The 18009-nt window shown below is 41.3% G+C and overlaps 1 protein-coding gene across 1 annotated transcript; it reads left to right on the top strand.

Annotated features, from left to right (window-relative positions):
- Positions 1-7936: 7936 nt before the first annotated feature.
- Positions 7937-14107, top strand: LOC137032480 (protein NLRC3-like). Its single transcript, XM_067404244.1, has 7 exons — positions 7937-8079; positions 9033-9153; positions 9317-11190; positions 11884-12057; positions 12211-12384; positions 13442-13488; positions 13575-14107. The coding sequence occupies exons 1-7, from the start codon at positions 7937-7939 to the stop codon at positions 14105-14107; spliced, it is 3066 nt and encodes a 1021-aa protein (XP_067260345.1).
- The last annotated feature ends 3902 nt before the right edge of the window (positions 14108-18009 follow it).

Below are 18009 nucleotides of genomic sequence, written 5' to 3' on the forward strand. Positions count from 1 at the left end.
TAAGCGGCTGGACGAAAGACCGCCTTGGTGGTTCAGGTATGACACCACCGTCATACTGTCTGACCGAACTAGAACATGACGTCCCGTCAAGTAAGCCTGAAAGAACTGAAGGGCTTTCATCACTGCTAGCATCTCTAGACAGTTGATGTGTAGATGGCTTTCCTCGTGGCTCCACGAGCCGAAGGCCGGTCTGCCCTCGCACACAGCGCCCCAGCCCAAGTTGGAGGCGTCTGTTGAGAGCACCGTCCTCCGTGAGACCGCCTGTAAAGGGACTCCGCGTTGGAACCATACTGGATCCATCCAAGGTTTCAGGGCTAGAAGACAGGCCCGATTGACCTTGAGACATAGGCGGCCGTGCCGCCATGCGCTGGGAGGAACCCGGAACTTCAACCAGTACTGAAGAGGCCGCATCCGAAGAAGGCCTAGCTGCAGCACCGGGGAGGCGGAAGCCATCAGCCCTAGCAGCCTCTGGAAAAACTTCAGAGGGAGATAGGCTTTGTTCGTGACAGATGCCGTGAGCTGCTGAATTGCCAGGGCGCGCTCTGGCGAGACTACTGCCGTCATACGGACCGAGTCGAAAACTGCTCCCAGAAACGAGATTCGTTGAGTGGGGCATAGCGAGCTCTTGGCTAAGTTGACCCTGAGACCCAGGCATTGTAGATGGCTGAGGAGCACGGATCTGTGGCGTTCCAGCTCGTCTCGCGAACGGGCTAAAATGAGCCAGTCGTCGAGATAATTCAGAACCCGGATTCCCATCTGTCTCAGAGGGGAAAGCGCCGCGTCCATGCACTTGGTGAAAGTGCGGGGAGCCAGAGACAGCCCGAAGGGCAGGACCGTATATTGGTATGCCACCCCTTCGTATGCGAATCTCAAGAATCGTCTGTGACGGGGGGCTATCTGGATGTGAAAATACGCATCCTTCAGGTCCAGCGAGCAGAACCAGTCCTCGGGGCAAATGTGCGCGAGGATCTGCTTCAGCGTCAGCATTTTGAACTTCCGTCTCATGAGGGAGTGATTCAAAAGCCTGAGGTCTAGGATGGGTCTGAGACCGCCATCCTTTTTGGGGACCAGAAAGTAGCGGCTGTAAAAGCCTGTCTCGCTCTCTGACGGAGGAACCATTTCCACAGCTCCTTTTTCCAGCAACGACATGACTTCGGCCCGGAGGACATGAGCGTCGTCCGGATTGACCGATGTTTGAAGCACCCCGGCGAAGCGGGGGGCCGTCGTGCAAACTGGAGCGAGTAGCCCTGGTTTACGATCCCCATGACCCATTCTGACACATCGGGGATGGCCTGCCAGGCCTCGGCCCGAGTGGCTAGGGGTTGAATAATGTTGGGTGACAGACCGCCGTTGAGAGGGTCGTACACCGCGAGGGGTGGAAGAGGAAATTTGCTCTTTTTGTGATGAGGTAAAAATTTGTCCGCCGTGAAAACGGCGTTTGGAGTGGGCGCAACAGGTGTGGGCCCAGCTGTCACTTGGAGTATGTTTCCCACGCCCGGAAATAAACGAGGCGGAGGGGAAATTACCCGTGGGAGCTTTTGGGGTGGTCCGGTTGTAACGGGACGGTCCCCCATCCTCTTCCTGTCCGACGAATCAGGACGACTTCGGAGGCACCGGGTCCAGCACAATCCTGGGCCGGGGTCCCTGGCGCCTCGGGAAGGGAGGGCGCTTCGCAGGGCGCGAGCGCTGGCGATGCTCCTGGGGCGGCGCTGCCTGTGTTGCAGGTGGGGCTGGTTTGTTCTGCTGAGCCGGCGCAGTCCTGGGGCGGCTAGACGCAGAAGCGGAGCTGGAGCGCTTAGGCAAGAAATGCCTCATAGCCTGAGACGATTTCTGCGCGGCAGTAAAGCGCTCAGTGAAGCCATCCACTGCAGGCCCGAAGAGACCAGAAGGCGAGACCGGGGCGTCTAAGAAGGCCGTCTTGTCTAGGTCTTTGATCTCCGTTAGGTTGAGCCACAGGTGGCGCTCCAACACGACCAGGCTGGCCATGGAACGACCGATGGCCTGGGCCGTAGCCTTCGTAGCTCGCAGGGCAAGATCCGTGGCGCTGCGGAGATCTTTGAAGGCTGGCGCGTCGATTCCAGACTCATCCAGAGAGCGGAGGAGTTTGGCCTGGAATGCTTGAAATATGGCCATGGTGTGGAGCGCAGAGGCAGCTTGGCCCGCCGAGGTGTAAGCCCGTCCAGCCAGAGTAGAGGTGGTCCGACAGGGCTTGGAAGGAAGGGCCCTCTTCGTCTTCCAACCCACAGCCGCGGGAGGACAGAGGTGAGCAGCCACCGCTTCATCTAGGGGTGGCAAGCGCTCGTATCCCTTCTCCTCGGCGCCGTCGACGGCGGTGAGGGCGGAGCGGTGCGTAGTGTGGAGGCGGGCAGAGTAAGGAGCGCGCCACGACTTCGTCAGCTCTTCGTGGACCTCAGGAAAGAAGGGCGCTGAACGCTGGCGAGGTGCTTGGCGGCGGCCTGGCAGAAACCATTCGTCCAGGCGGCTGCGAGACGGCTCCTCTGGAGGGGCCCACTCGAGGTCCAGCTCTTCAACGGCTCTAGACAGGATGCGGAAGAGCTCGGCATCCATGCCCTGGCCATGCTCGATGGGTTCCAAGGGAGGCGGTGGAGCGGGGTCTTCCGGCTCGCCAGCCCATCCTTCCGCTTCGGAAGCCGCAAGAGACATGGAGTCGTCTTGTTCGTCGTCTGTTCCCCCGAATGAGACGAGGTCACTCGCTTCTGCGGAGGGACGCTGCTCAGGGCGAGAGAACAGAACTGGAGAGAGTTCCCTGGGAGGAGAGGGCGAGGCACGCGGGGGCTGGGCCGGCGTGAGCTCGCTCAACTCCTGGCGCTGAGTCGCTCTACCCCGCTGTCTTTTCCTCGCCGGACCGCGGGAGGAAGGAGACGGGAGGGCGCGAGCGGCGAGATCGCCCTCAGTGAAGAAGGCGACCCGCGAGCGCAGGGAAGCGAGACTCATACACTCGCAGTGCGGGCATGAGTCTCCAGCGAGCGCGCCGTCTGCGTGGGGCTTGCCCAGGCAAGCGACACACTCGCTGTGTCCATCGTCGTCGTGCAGGGGGGCCCTGCAAGTACCACATGAGTGGCGGGGCATCGTGAGACGCCGCTGCCGTGAAAACGGCAATTGGGTGGCTCTTTTAGAGCGGCGAGGGCCGCGGAAGCTCTTAAAGCGGTGAAAACCGCTGGAAATCGCTCTTTTAGAGCGGCGTTTAAGCCGCGGATGAAGCTCTCAGGCGGCGCGCCGGATGGCGGCAGGGGACGCACAGGAAGCGGCCGGAAGCGGGAAGCGGGAGGCGGCGGCTCGGCGACGGCGCTAGAAGCTGCAGTCCGCGAGGGCGCCGGCGCTTTCTTCCACCGGCGAGTCCAGGCGAGTCCGCTGCGGGAGCCTCTTCAGACGGCGGCGAGAGCAGAAGGCGGCGAGCTTCTTCGGCTTCAGGCGGAGATCAGCGAAGAGAAGTAGATGTCGTCGCTGAAGGAGAAAACACTGAAATCCTATGGCGAAACGCCTGCTTATATAGCCCTATACCCCGCCCATTTCGGCGGGAATATTCGCGCGCTTTGTCGCCATAGGCCGCGCAGCTATGCCGCGCCGCCATTGGTTCAACAACTTGTCTATGAGTGAACCAATGACGGTGCAGTTACACTGCGTTATTGAAAAAGGCTTCAGCAGCGGGGAAAAAGGGAGACCTTTCCCCATACGCAGTACGAGTGAAGTATCGAAAGGGAACGATGTTTCAGGAGCAGCCAAATCACTGTACACCCAGACTGTTATAAACATGAATTCAAGAGAAACCCCGAAGAACAAAGAGAGGAGCTGATGAAGATGTTTCTTCTGTGGATATAGCTGTGAGTATTTGGTGTTTGCAGTTATAGCACACTTTTTTTCTGAATTAATTGAAGGCCTAATTTATGCTAAACACTGTATTTGGTTCTTGAAGATGCATTAGGAAGATGAAGAAAAGACCTTCAACTGCAAACCAATGACACAAAAATGTACATTATTTTTTACTCACAGTACCAACTTTGGGAAACCTGTAAATCTGCTAAACTGAAGTGGCTTATATTTGTTTTCTATTTTCCATGTTTAATGCAATAATTAATAATAATAAATAAATATTTCTGTTTGCACTCTCACTGCAGAAATGGACTCTGGAGTGCAGCATTACTTCAATAAGATGAAAATAACACACCTGTATGATTCAAGTAAGTTTTAAGATGTAATTGTGAGAGATTCCTTTCTGTTTTCTGTTGTACTGTACTCTCCATAAGTCTAATAAATGTTTTTCTGACCTGCATCTCCATCTTAGGATGTCAAGCCCCCTGAACGCAAAGAGAGTCTGCATCAAAATGGACGTGCCCCTAATTGAAAACTCAGAGATGTCAAAAGTATCTGTTGGCTGTCTACTTTTTTTGTTCAATATGGAGCATCCAAATGCCAGTTTCTTTCATTCAGCACTATTTAGCCCTTCTCAGTACTGAATTTGCTGCCATGGGTCATTTGTTTTTATTGTTTAAATGCTTATCTGAATGTTAAATTATCATTTAACGCTCATGAATTAAAAAAAAAAAATTCTACTAGCTAGTCTTTTAGTTCATTTTTTTAGAAACATTTATTTATGTTAAGTCTTCTAACTATCGCTCTATGAATTGCATTGTTTTATATTGCTTGTGTCATTGTAAATGCTAATAAAAATGTCTTAAATTATTACATATTATTTTGTTGTGTTATGCCTATAGGTATTTAAGTTTTTCTAGCGATAAAGTAATATATAATAAATTATATAAATTATATAATTCATAAAATTTAATTAAATTAAAAACTAAATCAAGAAAATGAACCCATAAAAGGTTCTATATAGAACCTTTTTTCCTGGCAATAAAGAACCCTAAAGGGTTCTTTTGATTGAACCCTTAAAAAGGGTTCTGTATAGAACCTTTTAGGGGTTCCAAATACGTAGCGCCTGATAGAACCTTTTAAGGTTCTATATAGAATATTTTCTTCTAAGAGTGCATTCACTGCCTGTCACATCTTTATAGTTTATATTCTTTATAGTTAATATTCAGGGCTGAGAGATGCAGATTAAGGTTTTTGATTGGTTCAGCGAGTGTCACCTGACCCAGACGAGACATTTCGTTCATTTCAGACACACACAACGTTAAACATTCAGTTCATGCATATTACCAGTACCTTATTTACTTTTATATTTTAGTATTTTTCCTTTTATTTATACTGAATTTAAGTGCAACAAGTCACTGTTAGTTGTAAATCATGTTTTATTTCAATAAACTGTGAAATGAATCTCTGTCTATCACATCACACTTCATTAGGGCTGTTGTGTGAGACTGGATTTTAATGGTACTTTTAATAATGTTCTCCTGTAAATCGATAATGTCTGTGCACATCTGTGTTTGTGTGAATATACAGCATGGCATCACTCATCAGTATGGTTGTAGTTTGTTCATTTTTTCATGTATGTTCTCATTCTCATGTCACAGATTGTTCAGAAGTGTGTGGTTGTGTCATGTTTCCTGCAGGAGGAGCCAAAGGCTTCAGCTAATGTGCTGAAACAGGATCTGGAAATGTGACCTCATGACTCAAACCTGTAAAACTGCAAGTTCCCAAAACAAACCCTACAAAATATTATACAATAATATTCAGTTAATAACAATCATAAATGAGACGCAGATGGACGAGTTTGAGACAATTCATCAGTTCCTTACATTTCGTTTCTTATTCATACTATTTGTGTTCAGTTACTGTAGCAGCTTAAAGCAAGTGGTGCTCACTGCAGAGCCAAATGATGCCTGGTTCCGTCTCTTTATGTAATGGGTGTGTAGAGCTTAACCTAGTTATGATTAGGGACAGGGTTATGAGTAGTGTTTCAGTGTGACTGGACTTTCAAGCTCAGCCCCATTACATTCCCACTCACCTGATAATGAGATGAAGCCCTGCACCACTAGAGAGAGTGTGTTTGTTGTCATAACAGTGGATATAAAGGTCAGCAAAACTCACCTTGACCAGATTACTTTAAAAGGAAAGTAAAAGAAAAGACTCAATTTCAAGGATTTAAGCCTGTCACTAGATATCTGAGTGGGGGAATATTGTGGCTTTCCTGTAGCTCAGTGGTTAGAGCATGGCACTAACAATGCCAAGGTCATGGGTTCGATCCCAGGGATTGCACATACTCAGATACAAATGTATAGTATAATGCAATGTAAGTCGCTTTGGATAAAAGCGTCTGCCAAATGCATAAATGTAAATGTAATGTAAATGTAAAGTTCAGAATTTATTATTAATATAACCATGCAATTTAATGTGCAAAATATCTTATTACAATGGCAGGTATGTCACTGATTAAAATAATTTAAATAAATCACTTCTGATATTTACTCAGATGTTATGTAATATTATTAAATATTTTAGACTGATAGTCATTTTATATAATATCCTGTGATGTCAACAAAAGGATTTTGTTGATATTTGGCAGTAAATTGTAATTTCACACCAGGACTGTCTAATGCAGAGGAGTGTCCTGAACAATTATGCTAATAATCACATTGAAAACGATATCAGTGAACCGATGATTGATGTTTCTCTTGCACAAACAGCAGAATATGAGTTGCTTGTTAAATGTCATGACGTGTCCTCTCAAAAAATAACTTCCATTTTTACAGTTGTAATTATTAAATGTAGCTACATTTTCTCTGTGGATTACAGTTTTTCTCAGTCGCTTTGGTACATTTCTCGAATCAAACTCACAATTTGCAAAACAGTAAGTGCATTTCTCAAAACAATTTGTACAAATAGCAAAACCCCATGGATAACCTGCAAAAGCCACTCTCTTACTCAAAATCCTTAGTTCATCTCTCAAAAGTAAATATCTGTGTCAATGAACATGTCAGTGCCATCAGAATGACAAGTCCTTGTGTCATTGTGTACGGATAAGACAGTCAAATTGTTTAGTCATGTTCTCAATATAACCGTTTACTCTGGAGGGACGTTCTGATGGAAACTATGGCTAAAGTTTTGATGACAATTATTGTCAATTGTAAGTTACATCTTAGTGTATGTGTGAGTGTAATTGCAAGAGTATGGAAAAGATTCAAATTTACTCTCTTACTGTTTGTACTGTATTTTATTGACAGAACGTCATTGAGTCATTGAGTCATGTCCTTATTGAGTCATGTCATGTCGTCAAGATTCACCAATTTACCAATTCAGGACAGATTTAGAAAAAAGTCTAATGGAAATATAGAAAGTATAGAAATATGCTTGACATATTTTGATAACTTGTTCAACCATTTTGCATGTAAAGACTTATGCTATGAGCTTGTGCCTAAATGTTGTGGGGGGTGAGACTATTCAACAGAGACCCAATATAATACATTTTGATCAACATGACAGAAGCAACTGATAATGTAGGAAACAACTGAGAATTGTACATAATCATTTGCATGGATGTACCAAAGCATTTGCAACTTGTTCAAAGAAATGAGAAACTGCTTTTTTGATGTGCACAAGTGACACAATGATGTGAGAATTGAACAGGTAGTTTTGAGAATTTCAATTCTGATCTGAGAAATGTACCAAAGCGACTGAGAAAAACTGTAATGCAAAAGGTGAGTTGGCTTTTCCCATCTTGCTAATAAAAGTCTAGATTTGGGAAGGAGACTGAGCTCAGACCAGTAGTTTGTGACTATTTTAGTTAGCTATAGTGGATTGAGCAAGAGCAAGTTTGAGCTCAAAACATTTTTCATTGGACAGTACACAATATCAAAGAACTCCACATTCACTGCACAAAAATATCAAAAGCTACTGATAATAGTCTATCTATCTGTCTTTTTCTTTTTAACTACCTTTCTATCATTGTGTTTCCACATAAAAGGTCTGCAGGCACACTCTCTTTGAGACAAAAGATCAGGAGGGCAGTGCCTCCAAAATGAGTTTCCATGGGGAAAGAGAGAATGAAGACACTAGGTCTGAAACAGGTTCTTCATCTCCTGGATCAGACTGTGAATCTTCAAGTTATAAATCCATAGAACATGCTCCCCTTGGTATGAATGCAATGACCTCTGATCCCAGGTATGACATTAGACATTTGTGATCTTGGCAGATGTTTCTATCCAAGATGACTCTGTACTTTAAACTGTATAACACGGCTCTAGCAATGCAAAGGTTTCATTTCTAAGGAATGCAAGGATTTATAAAGTGTATGTCTTGAATGTAGTGTACTGTAAGGTGCTTTGGAAGTGAGTGTCTGCCAAATTAATACATGTAAATACACAGTGCAGTCCACAATCCTCATCACAGAAACACACATAATCGCTTTCCCAAAGCTTCACTTTCACTGTTCCTCACTTTTTCTTTTCACTATATTTATTCTTTAGACCTTAGACTAGAAGTGATTAAGCAATCTGATTATTTTATATCGTAATCAATGTTAAAGATGTCCACAATGTACTTTCAAGTGTCCTATTTAAATCAGTATCCATGCAGTTGGCATAACTGTTTGAAGTTATTAACACATTAGAGCAATAAAGAAACATAGATAAATGAGAAAGTAAAAAGCAGTACTTTCTTCATACATATATATATATATATATATATATATATATATATAAAAACTGTCAAATACACGGACACATTTTAAAATGGCAGCCTTGGCGAGTGTTTTCATAAACACAATCTGTTTTGTCCAAAGTGAAAGTAAACAGTTGTAAGAAATAGATGTGTCAATATATTATATTCATGCAGGTCTTAAAGTGACAGCCTTTTAGTGACTTTTTAATTAAATTACTTAGCTTAGTAGTACTAGTTTTTACTGTTCATTGTAACCAACATGAAAAACAATCTTTATAAGAGCATGGATCACGATCCTGTGTGAAAAAAATCATGATATAATATTTTGGCGTTATCATCCACCCAGTCTATACTCCAAAACAATCTTGTAACTTTGTATATGTAGAGTATTTGTAGATATAGTGTATGATAATATGTGTAAATGTTTTATTTTTTTTTTTCATTTCTTTTGTTAGTATCAGCAAGAGGCAGAGATCAGAGTCTCCAGAACCCAGTGGTGTGTCTATGAACAGTAACACATCCATGATCCTTGATCCCCCTGCATTCTGTTATGCTGAGACCTCACATTCTTTGTTAGTATAAACTTGTACTTAATTTACTGTAGTGCATCGCAGATGAATAATTATTTTAGAAGTTCAACGAAATAATGCTAAATGTGATAGCTGAAATATTTCTGATGGTCTCCAATTCTCAAAGTAATCGCTGTCATTGTCTTTTTTCCTGCTCTTTATTCAGCAAGGGACAGATACACGAGATTATCAGATCTGCATCCTCTACATCAAACTATCACACTCACATCAGCACTAAAGGAGTCCTGCAGACACACACACTGGAGACTGGAGACCTGCAGAAAGTCAAAGAACAGCACAGAACCCGCATGAAGAACAGGTATGAGAGATTATTTGAGGGAAACAAACTCCAGGAGAATCAAGCCCTCCTGAACAGCATCTACACACAGCTCTACATCATAGAAGGAGAGAGAGAAGGAGTGAATGAAGAACATGAGGTTTTACAGATGGAGAAAACAGCCAGAACACAACACTCACAAGACACTCCAATTGACTGCAATGACATCTTTAAAGCCTCACCTGAACCAGGATGTGAGCAGAAAGACCAAATCAAGACTGTTCTTACTAAAGGCATCGCTGGAATCGGAAAAACCGTCTCTGTGCAGAAGTTCATTCTGGACTGGGCTGAGGGAAAAGCCAATCAAGATGTAGATTTCATGTTTGTGCTTCCATTTCGAGAGCTGAACTTGATCCAAGATCATCAGTACAGTCTTCACAGACTTCTGCTGGACTTTCATCCTGAACTTCAAGATCCGGACTCAAAGATTTATGAGGAGAATAAAATTGTGTTCATCTTTGATGGTCTGGATGAAAGCAGAATGACACTGATGTTTTCAGATGCTCAGAAAGTTTCTGATGTGACTGAGACTTCATCAGTGGATGTGTTGATGTCAAACCTCATGAAAGGAGAGCTGCTTCCCTCTGCTCTCATCTGGATCACCTCCAGACCAGCAGCAGCCAATCAGGTCCCACCTGAATACATCAACCGTCTGACAGAAATTCAGGGATTCAGTGAACCTCAGAAGGAGGAATATTTCAGGAAGAGAATCAGTGATGAGCATCAAGCCAGCAGAATCATCTCACACATCAGAAGAGCAAGAAGCCTCCAAATCATGTGCCACATACCCGTCTTCTGCTGGATCTCATCCACTGTGCTTCAGAAGCTCCTGAAAGAAGATCTCAGTGCAGAAATCCCTCAAACTATGACTGAAATGTACATCCACCTCCTGCTGATTCAGATCAACATGAAGAATCAGAAGTATGAAGAGAGAGATCCAGAGCAACTCCTGCAGTCCAACAGAGAAGTGATTGTGAAACTTGCTGAAGTGGCTTTCAAACAGCTGATGAAGGGCAATGTGATGTTCTATGAGGAGGACCTGAGAGAGAGCGGCATTGACGTCACTGACGCCTCAGTGTATTCTGGGATTTACACTGAGATCTTTAAGGAGGAATCTGTGATTCATCAGAGGAAAGTCTACAGCTTCATTCATCTGAGCGTTCAGGAGTTTCTTGCTGCTTTCCATGTGTTTTACCATTATGTAATCAAAAATGTTGATTCACTGCAGTTTTTAGATGTAGTTTATATTCTGCATAGGGAAGCAGTAGATAAAGCTCTTGAAAGTAAGAACGGTCACCTGGATCTGTTCCTACGATTTCTGCTGGGCGTCTCACTGGAGTCCAATCAGAGACTCCTACAGGATCTACTGACACACACAGAGAACAGCTCAGAGAGCATCAGGAGAACCACACAGTACATTAAAGAGAAGATCAAAGATGGACATGGACTCTCCACTGAAAGATCCATCAATCTGTTCCTCTGTCTGCTGGAAGTCAAAGATCAGACGCTGTCCAGAGAGATTCAGGAGTTTGTGAAATCAGACAAACACTCAGAGAAGAAACTCTCTCCTGCTCACTGCTCAACAATCGCCTACATGCTTCAGATGTCAGAGGAGGTGCTGGATGAGCTGGACCTCAAGAAATACAACACATCAGATGAGGGTAGAAGAAGACTGATACCAGCTGTGATCAACTGCAGAAAAGCACTGTGAGTGTTTAATCATGGATTACAGTGAAGAGTTTCTGAACAATTACAATTGTTGTGATAACTTTTACATCTTACATTTACCATATTTTAAAATGTCTATTTACAAGAATGAAGCTGATATTATTGAAATTGTAATTGTAGTATATACATTACTGTACAAAAGTCTTAGACCACCATTAGATATTTTTGTAATGGTAATAATGACCATATATAATTATCTTTATTAGAATCTAACAAGAAATTACAGGTTTGTATGCAGTGTATATATATATATATATATATATATATATATATAATTTAAAAAAAAAACTGAAAAAAGTGGCAAGCATTTAGTGACCTCCCCTTACATTTGAACAATAGCAGGAACCTGGCTCTCTTAAACCTAAATAGAATGGAAATGGACTGGAAGGCCAATAAAACTTTCAAAATATTGTTGAGAAGTTTATCAGATTTTCATTCTTTGAGAAAATGGAAGAAGTCCAGGAGGTCACACTTAATACTGATTTTTGCTTAAATAAGCCATTTTGTTTAAAACATTTTGTGTACATATTTCCTGCATTTTCTTTGTGTATCTTAATAAAAACCAACAAATAAATATGGGTGGTCATTAAAACATTAAAACAACAAAGTTGGTGGTGGCCTAAGTCTTTTGCACAATACTGTATATAAAAATATAAATCTCATATCTTTCAGTTTTGCTGGCTGTAATCTCACTGTTCAGGATTGTGAAACTGTGCCATCAGCTCTTCAATCCTCAAACTGTGTCCTGAGAGAGCTGGACCTGAGTAACAATGACCTGCAGGATTTGGGAGTGAAACTGCTCTCTGATGGACTGAAGAGTCCAAGCTGTCAGCTGGAGATACTGAGGTTTGACTTTTACATTGAGTCATTCGTATGTTGATGATTATTTGAAGGGTATGGTTCCATTCAGCCAAACAAACAACCCCTATTTACTGCTATTGGATTTCAAATGATCAGTTTGTTGATATGTCTATAGATTATGAAACTGTGTGTTTGTAGGTTGTCAGGCTGTATGGTGACAGAGGAAGGCTGTGGTTATGTGTCTTCAGCTCTGAGATCAAACCCCTCACACCTGAGAGAGCTGGATCTGAGTTACAATCACCCAGGACAATCAGGAGTCCAGCTACTCAATGACAAACTGAAGGATCCATACTACAAACTGCAGATACTCAAGTATGTGGGGTACAAGTTACGAACACCATTATTTGAAGTGGCAGCTCTTAATCAACTTTGCTTTGAAAGTAAAATCACAATTTCTTTCCTGGTACTTCTCATCTCCTCATGTAATAATAAAAATAACTTTGTAACATATTCCTTATTGCCATTTTATATACTTTAACATTACAAGTGCAATTGGCCTATTTGCAGAAAGTGTTTGCTGAAAAAAAAAAAATAGAAAAGATCGATGTCTCCATAATCAAACACACCTGATTCAACTCATCAGCTCATTAGAGAAACCTCAAGACCCGAAATGAGAGTGTCAGATGAAAGAGACATCCAAAATGTTTAGTGCTGGGTGTACTCCAGGACCAGGGTTGGGAACTACTTAGAACCTGTCCTTGGAGTACCAGCCCACTTCAGGTCTTGCAGTCTCTACTAATGAGTCCATGAGTTGAATCAGGTGTGATAAATGAGGGAGATATACAAGATATGCAGGGCTGGTGGTACTTCAGGACAGGTTTGAGAACCACTGATGTAGAAATAGATTGGGTTACTAATAATTTGAAGATGACAGAGACACCCATATGGTGTTACTTATAGGTTACAGTTGGGGTGCTCAGTCCTACTTCTGGACATCTATCTTCCTGAAAAGTTCAGCTCTAGCCCCATTCAAACACACCTGAACCAGCTTATTAGATCTTCAGGAACATTTGATAATTACTGAATATTAAACAAATTGTTTTATAATTATATGCATATATCTTCTTTAGTTTGTTGATATGTCTATAGATTATGAAACTGTGTTTGTAGGTTGTCAGGCTGTATGGTGACAGAGGAAGGCTGTGGTTATGTGTCTTCAGCTTCTGTCTGACACAGTGTCTTCTGCTCAAAATGACAGCAAATGTTTTTTATAAAGGTGTTCATTAGGGCCTAAAAAACTGAGATACTGAGACATCCGGCTCTATGAAACTGATTTGGAATGATTTGTGTTAAGAAAATGCTATACAAATAATTATGAGTTTTGACTCTTTATATTAATGATTCTTTTGGTCTATGTATGTGTTTTTAGTTTCGATCATAGAGGGCCATTCCGGATCAAACCAGGACTTCGAAAATGTAGGTTCTTCCACTTGCACATTCTTGCACATTTAATGAAAACAAATGAGATTAATAAACTGTTTTATCTATCTTCTTGTGTTCAGATGCCTGTGATCTCACACTGGATCCAAACACAGTACACACTCAACTCATCCTTTCTGAGGATAACAGAAATATCAAATATGTGGAAGAGCATCAGCCGTATCCTGATCATCCAGAGAGATTTGCTGATGTTCCTCAGGTTCTGTGTCGAGAGAGTCTGACTGGACGCTGTTACTGGGAGGTTGAATGGGGCTCTTGGGCTCGTGTAGCAGTGGCCTATAAAGGAATCAGTAGGAAAGAGACTGTCTCTAAGTTTGGATACAATGACAAATCCTGGTGTCTTTTCTGCACTGGTAATGGATTTGTTGTTTGGCACAATAATGAGAGCAATAACATAACCCATGTACCTCAATCAAAGAGAGTAGGAGTGTATGTGGACATGTCGGCCGGCACTCTGTCCTTCTACAGTGTCTCTGACACACACACACTCACACACTTACACACATTCAACACCACATTCACTGAACCCCTCTATGCTGGATTTAAGGTTTTTAACTCTGAACTGACTCTGTGTCAGATTCAACAACAGGCTTAAATGCCAAGGTAGTGTGAGTACAGATGTTGTAACACTGAATATTTCCCTTCTCATGGAAGTTGCACACAGATGATGACAGTATGCACATTTAGACTGTAATGGGGGCAGTTCTCAGAAATTTATTTTACTATGATAAAAACATCTAATTTAAAAAAAAATACCATTTTTATTCAACATGTGTACATAACAGCAAAACTCTATCTAACTCTGTCTGTTCACATGGTGCTGAAATGTCATTGTACTTTATTTATGACTAATAACTTTTGGTTGCAAAATATAAAATGGCCTGGGAGGATATTGTGAAAAACCAAGAATATGCTAATATAAATGGTCAGTTTTATTACATAGTAACAAGTCACTAAACATTTCCACTCCCTCCACCCTGAAATTAATTTATTGCAAGAATCATGCACTACTATGGCAAATCATCATAGAGGTCTTATGTATTTACATAATATATACATCTATTTTATGTATTTATTTAATAATACTTTTAATTGTTGATTAAATAAAAATAATTAAATAAATTGATTAGAATCACCAATTAAATAAAAATAATTACTCATTTCGCCTGATTAGATCACTGAATTTCAGTTTCTCTCTCCCTTCTTCTCTTAAGACAGAAGGAAAAATACACACAAAAAGAAACAATGGTTTGCCAACATTTGTATATAATGCAAATTAAGGTTAATATTATGAAATAATGTAACTACAGAATTAGTAAATGCAAAATTTAAATTTTTGTTTTACATGTAAAATTTTACAAAAAAAGTGGTAAAACACAAATGGTTAAAAAACAAAACAAAACAAAAAAAAAAAACCTAAATCTAAGGTAAAGGGGCACAGTGACTGAGGTGGCCCCCAAATCATGTCATAAGAACTGTGGTTTGAGCAATGCAGAGACACTGAGATCCTCCTGTTTTCTCAGAATTGTGTGTGAGACAAAAGTGAATTAACTGGTTTCTCCAAATGTACCGTTACTGCAATGTTTTATTGTAAATCTGCACTCTCCTGTATCCATCCACACAGTGCAGTCTGACAAGGCCCAGTTCAAACTGTTTTTATTTTCAGTTTGCTCATAATGAACTGCAAGTGGCATTCAGTTCTATTTATTTGATCACTTATTTTTGTTCCAATCTTTACAGAGAATAGGACCATCTGTGTACACATTATTACATGAGTAAACAAAGGAACACAATATGAATGTTAACATGGGACATACAGTAGAGGTCACAACAATGAACAGTGTACACAAAAGCATTAGTTTGAACTGTATCAGACTTGACTTTTTGTGCTTGATTGTGAATATCTAGCACCTTCTCAACCTATGATGATTATGTAGCACCTCCTACTGGACAGAGACAGTCAGATATACTTAGTTTTGTGCAAGTAAGAGATTGATCTGTTTATGATGAAAATCTAAAGTTAGACTTCAGAAACTGTTTAAACTTTTACATTGTTTCTTTTAATATGTATTATGTTATGGATAATGCTTTTCACTGAATACTTTATAAGCTCCGAGCAGTTGCTCATGCACTGATCAATGATGTCTATGTCACCTAGAGTTCACTATTGTCATTTGTTACCATTACCATTGCCATTCATCTCAGTGGTTGCTTGGCTTGAACATGACCTGCTTGCCAAAAAAAAAAAAAAAAAAAAAAAAATGCCATCTTTGCTCATGGGTCTCTGAAATGCTTTAGAAAATGTGTTTCTGAGTTAAAAATAAATTCTGGTGTGTAGTTCGATAATGTTTGCTGAAAGATTTAATACCTCACCGTGTAACAGCAAAATTGGACACCTTTACAGAACAAATTCATTTGAACCATGAATTAATTCTATTTAATATCTTAGACTACATCAGACTCATGTTGTTCCTTCAGAACCAACAACCTTCTTTATTTTACACAATTATGAACTCAGCATCAATCTACAAGAGCAAATACTGAAACAGACACTGTATTTGGACCACAGGCCTTATTGATAAAAACAAAAACTGATATTCACCATATGTTGATATGTTGACGTTGTAGGCGTGATATGGGTTTGAGGTATACATGAACCTTACAGTATGAACAAAACCATGTAAAAACACTGAAACAACACCACATTTTGCACATTTTTAATACAGTTTGATTACTAACCTAAACCTCAATAAACCCTAACAGTGAATTCTACTGTGCACATGTTTATGTGTTTATTAATGTTTTGGAGAATAGCAACCCTAATCTATCATAACAGTAAAATAGATTGAAATACAGGTTAATAAGATAAGTGTCGAACTGTGTCTGATCTGGTGTTTAAAGAGATTAGTCATTTGCAAACAGAAGTCCAGAGTCTGACTATGAGCTTGTGAATTTGTGTTTGTGATCACATGGGCAAGATACAAATATAAACAGAAACGATTACAGACGCATTACATGATTCAGGCAAAATGATGCTTTAAAAATGTTGCAACGTCTTTGTCAGAGACCTTTTCCGAATAAAAAATAATAATAAAAGAATCAGATGTCTTAAAACACATTGAGATAATGGTGATACTCCCTCTGCTCACATTTGACTATTTTACTATTGATAAACCATAATATACTTTATGCTGATTGGTCAGTTTGCATAGTTTGTGTTTGCTATTTAATAATCATTTGAAACATAGCAAACTGGCAGCTCCAGTAGTAATGAAAATATTTCTCTTGAGCTCTGTCATGAAAACTAGCATATATAAACCTTAATTAAACAATTTAATAATTAAGCAAAAATGAATTTATTCCTGTATGAAATTACACTTGGAAGTGGAAGTATGGATGGGCATGGCCTGTGGGCGTCATCCTCTGGTCAGACGCGGGAATTCATTCGGCGCGTGGCGCGACTCTCATTATGGGTATTCTCTAGTCTTTTACTGTACATCGGTTGTACACTCGTTATTGCGGTGCCTTGTGGGATTGAATGAGTGCACTCGGTAATGTCCACTATGGTTTTGGACACCACTACAAATGTCTATGCCCCCAAATAGTGCCCTTGAGGGTATGGGGGATGACACAGCCCAAGAGTAAATTGGGCCAGTTCAGAGTTTGCTGACTGAGCCGAAGTCTTATTTTAAAAGCTGCGTCCTCCCGGGGTCACATTTGTCAGACGCAAATGTTATTGAGGCTGCTTTATTTAAGTAAACTCACAACTACATTCCAAAGTCAAAAAGAAATTACAACAATTTATGCTTCATCAGGAATAACAATCAATTTTATAATGGTTACTGTACTGAAATAAGAGTACACAGCCTTCGAAATGAGACAGCTTGAGACACACTTCTCCCCTACTCCAGACTGAACTTTGTGCTTCTGGTATAAAGACAATAATTGTGTATTAGCAGTGGGTAATTGAGTTTCAGCAGGCAGTCAGCAAGAACTGTTAAAGGTGCTAAATAGGATGTTTTGTTTTATACATTTTTGCAATATTACTTGAAACTGTCTTTACTAACTGATAAAAGACTATTTATTAGGTGCACTGAAAGGAATAATATTAATATACATCATCTGTGCACGAGGTAGGGCCTTAAAAACATCAGCCAATCGTTTACGCGATCATCTCGTAAACGATTGGTCCTCTGGCTTGTCAATCACTGCCGTGACGTTCCTTGTGAGAGACGTGCACGGCTGCGCGCTCCAGTAACTTTCCACACTCCACAGGCGCCGCATGCAATGTTTTTGTCTGGAGACAGGAGTAACAACTGCAGATTATGAGTTACCTGCGGTGAGTCCGACATAATGAATCCACTAACACGACACAGCGAATGCTGGTGGTAAACACTCGTGTTCCAATACTCATGCATGAGTTTGAAATGAGTTGAAATGAGCTGTGAAGGAGGGGGGTTGTTCTTACGCATGCACTCATTTCAAAAACTCACTAAC

The sequence above is a fragment of the Chanodichthys erythropterus genome, chromosome 12, assembly GCF_024489055.1.
Source record: "Chanodichthys erythropterus isolate Z2021 chromosome 12, ASM2448905v1, whole genome shotgun sequence".
Lineage (NCBI taxonomy): Eukaryota > Metazoa > Chordata > Actinopteri > Cypriniformes > Xenocyprididae > Chanodichthys > Chanodichthys erythropterus.

Coding starts and splice junctions, on each gene's coding strand:
- LOC137032480 (XM_067404244.1), top strand. CDS start 7,937: ATGAGTTTCCATGGGGAAAGAGAGAATGAAGACACTAGGTCTGAAACA. Junction 8,080..9,032: donor GCAATGACCTCTGATCCCAG/GTATGACATTAG, acceptor TTCTTTTGTTAG/TATCAGCAAGAGGCAGAGAT. Junction 9,154..9,316: donor AGACCTCACATTCTTTGTTA/GTATAAACTTGT, acceptor TTATTCAGCAAG/GGACAGATACACGAGATTAT.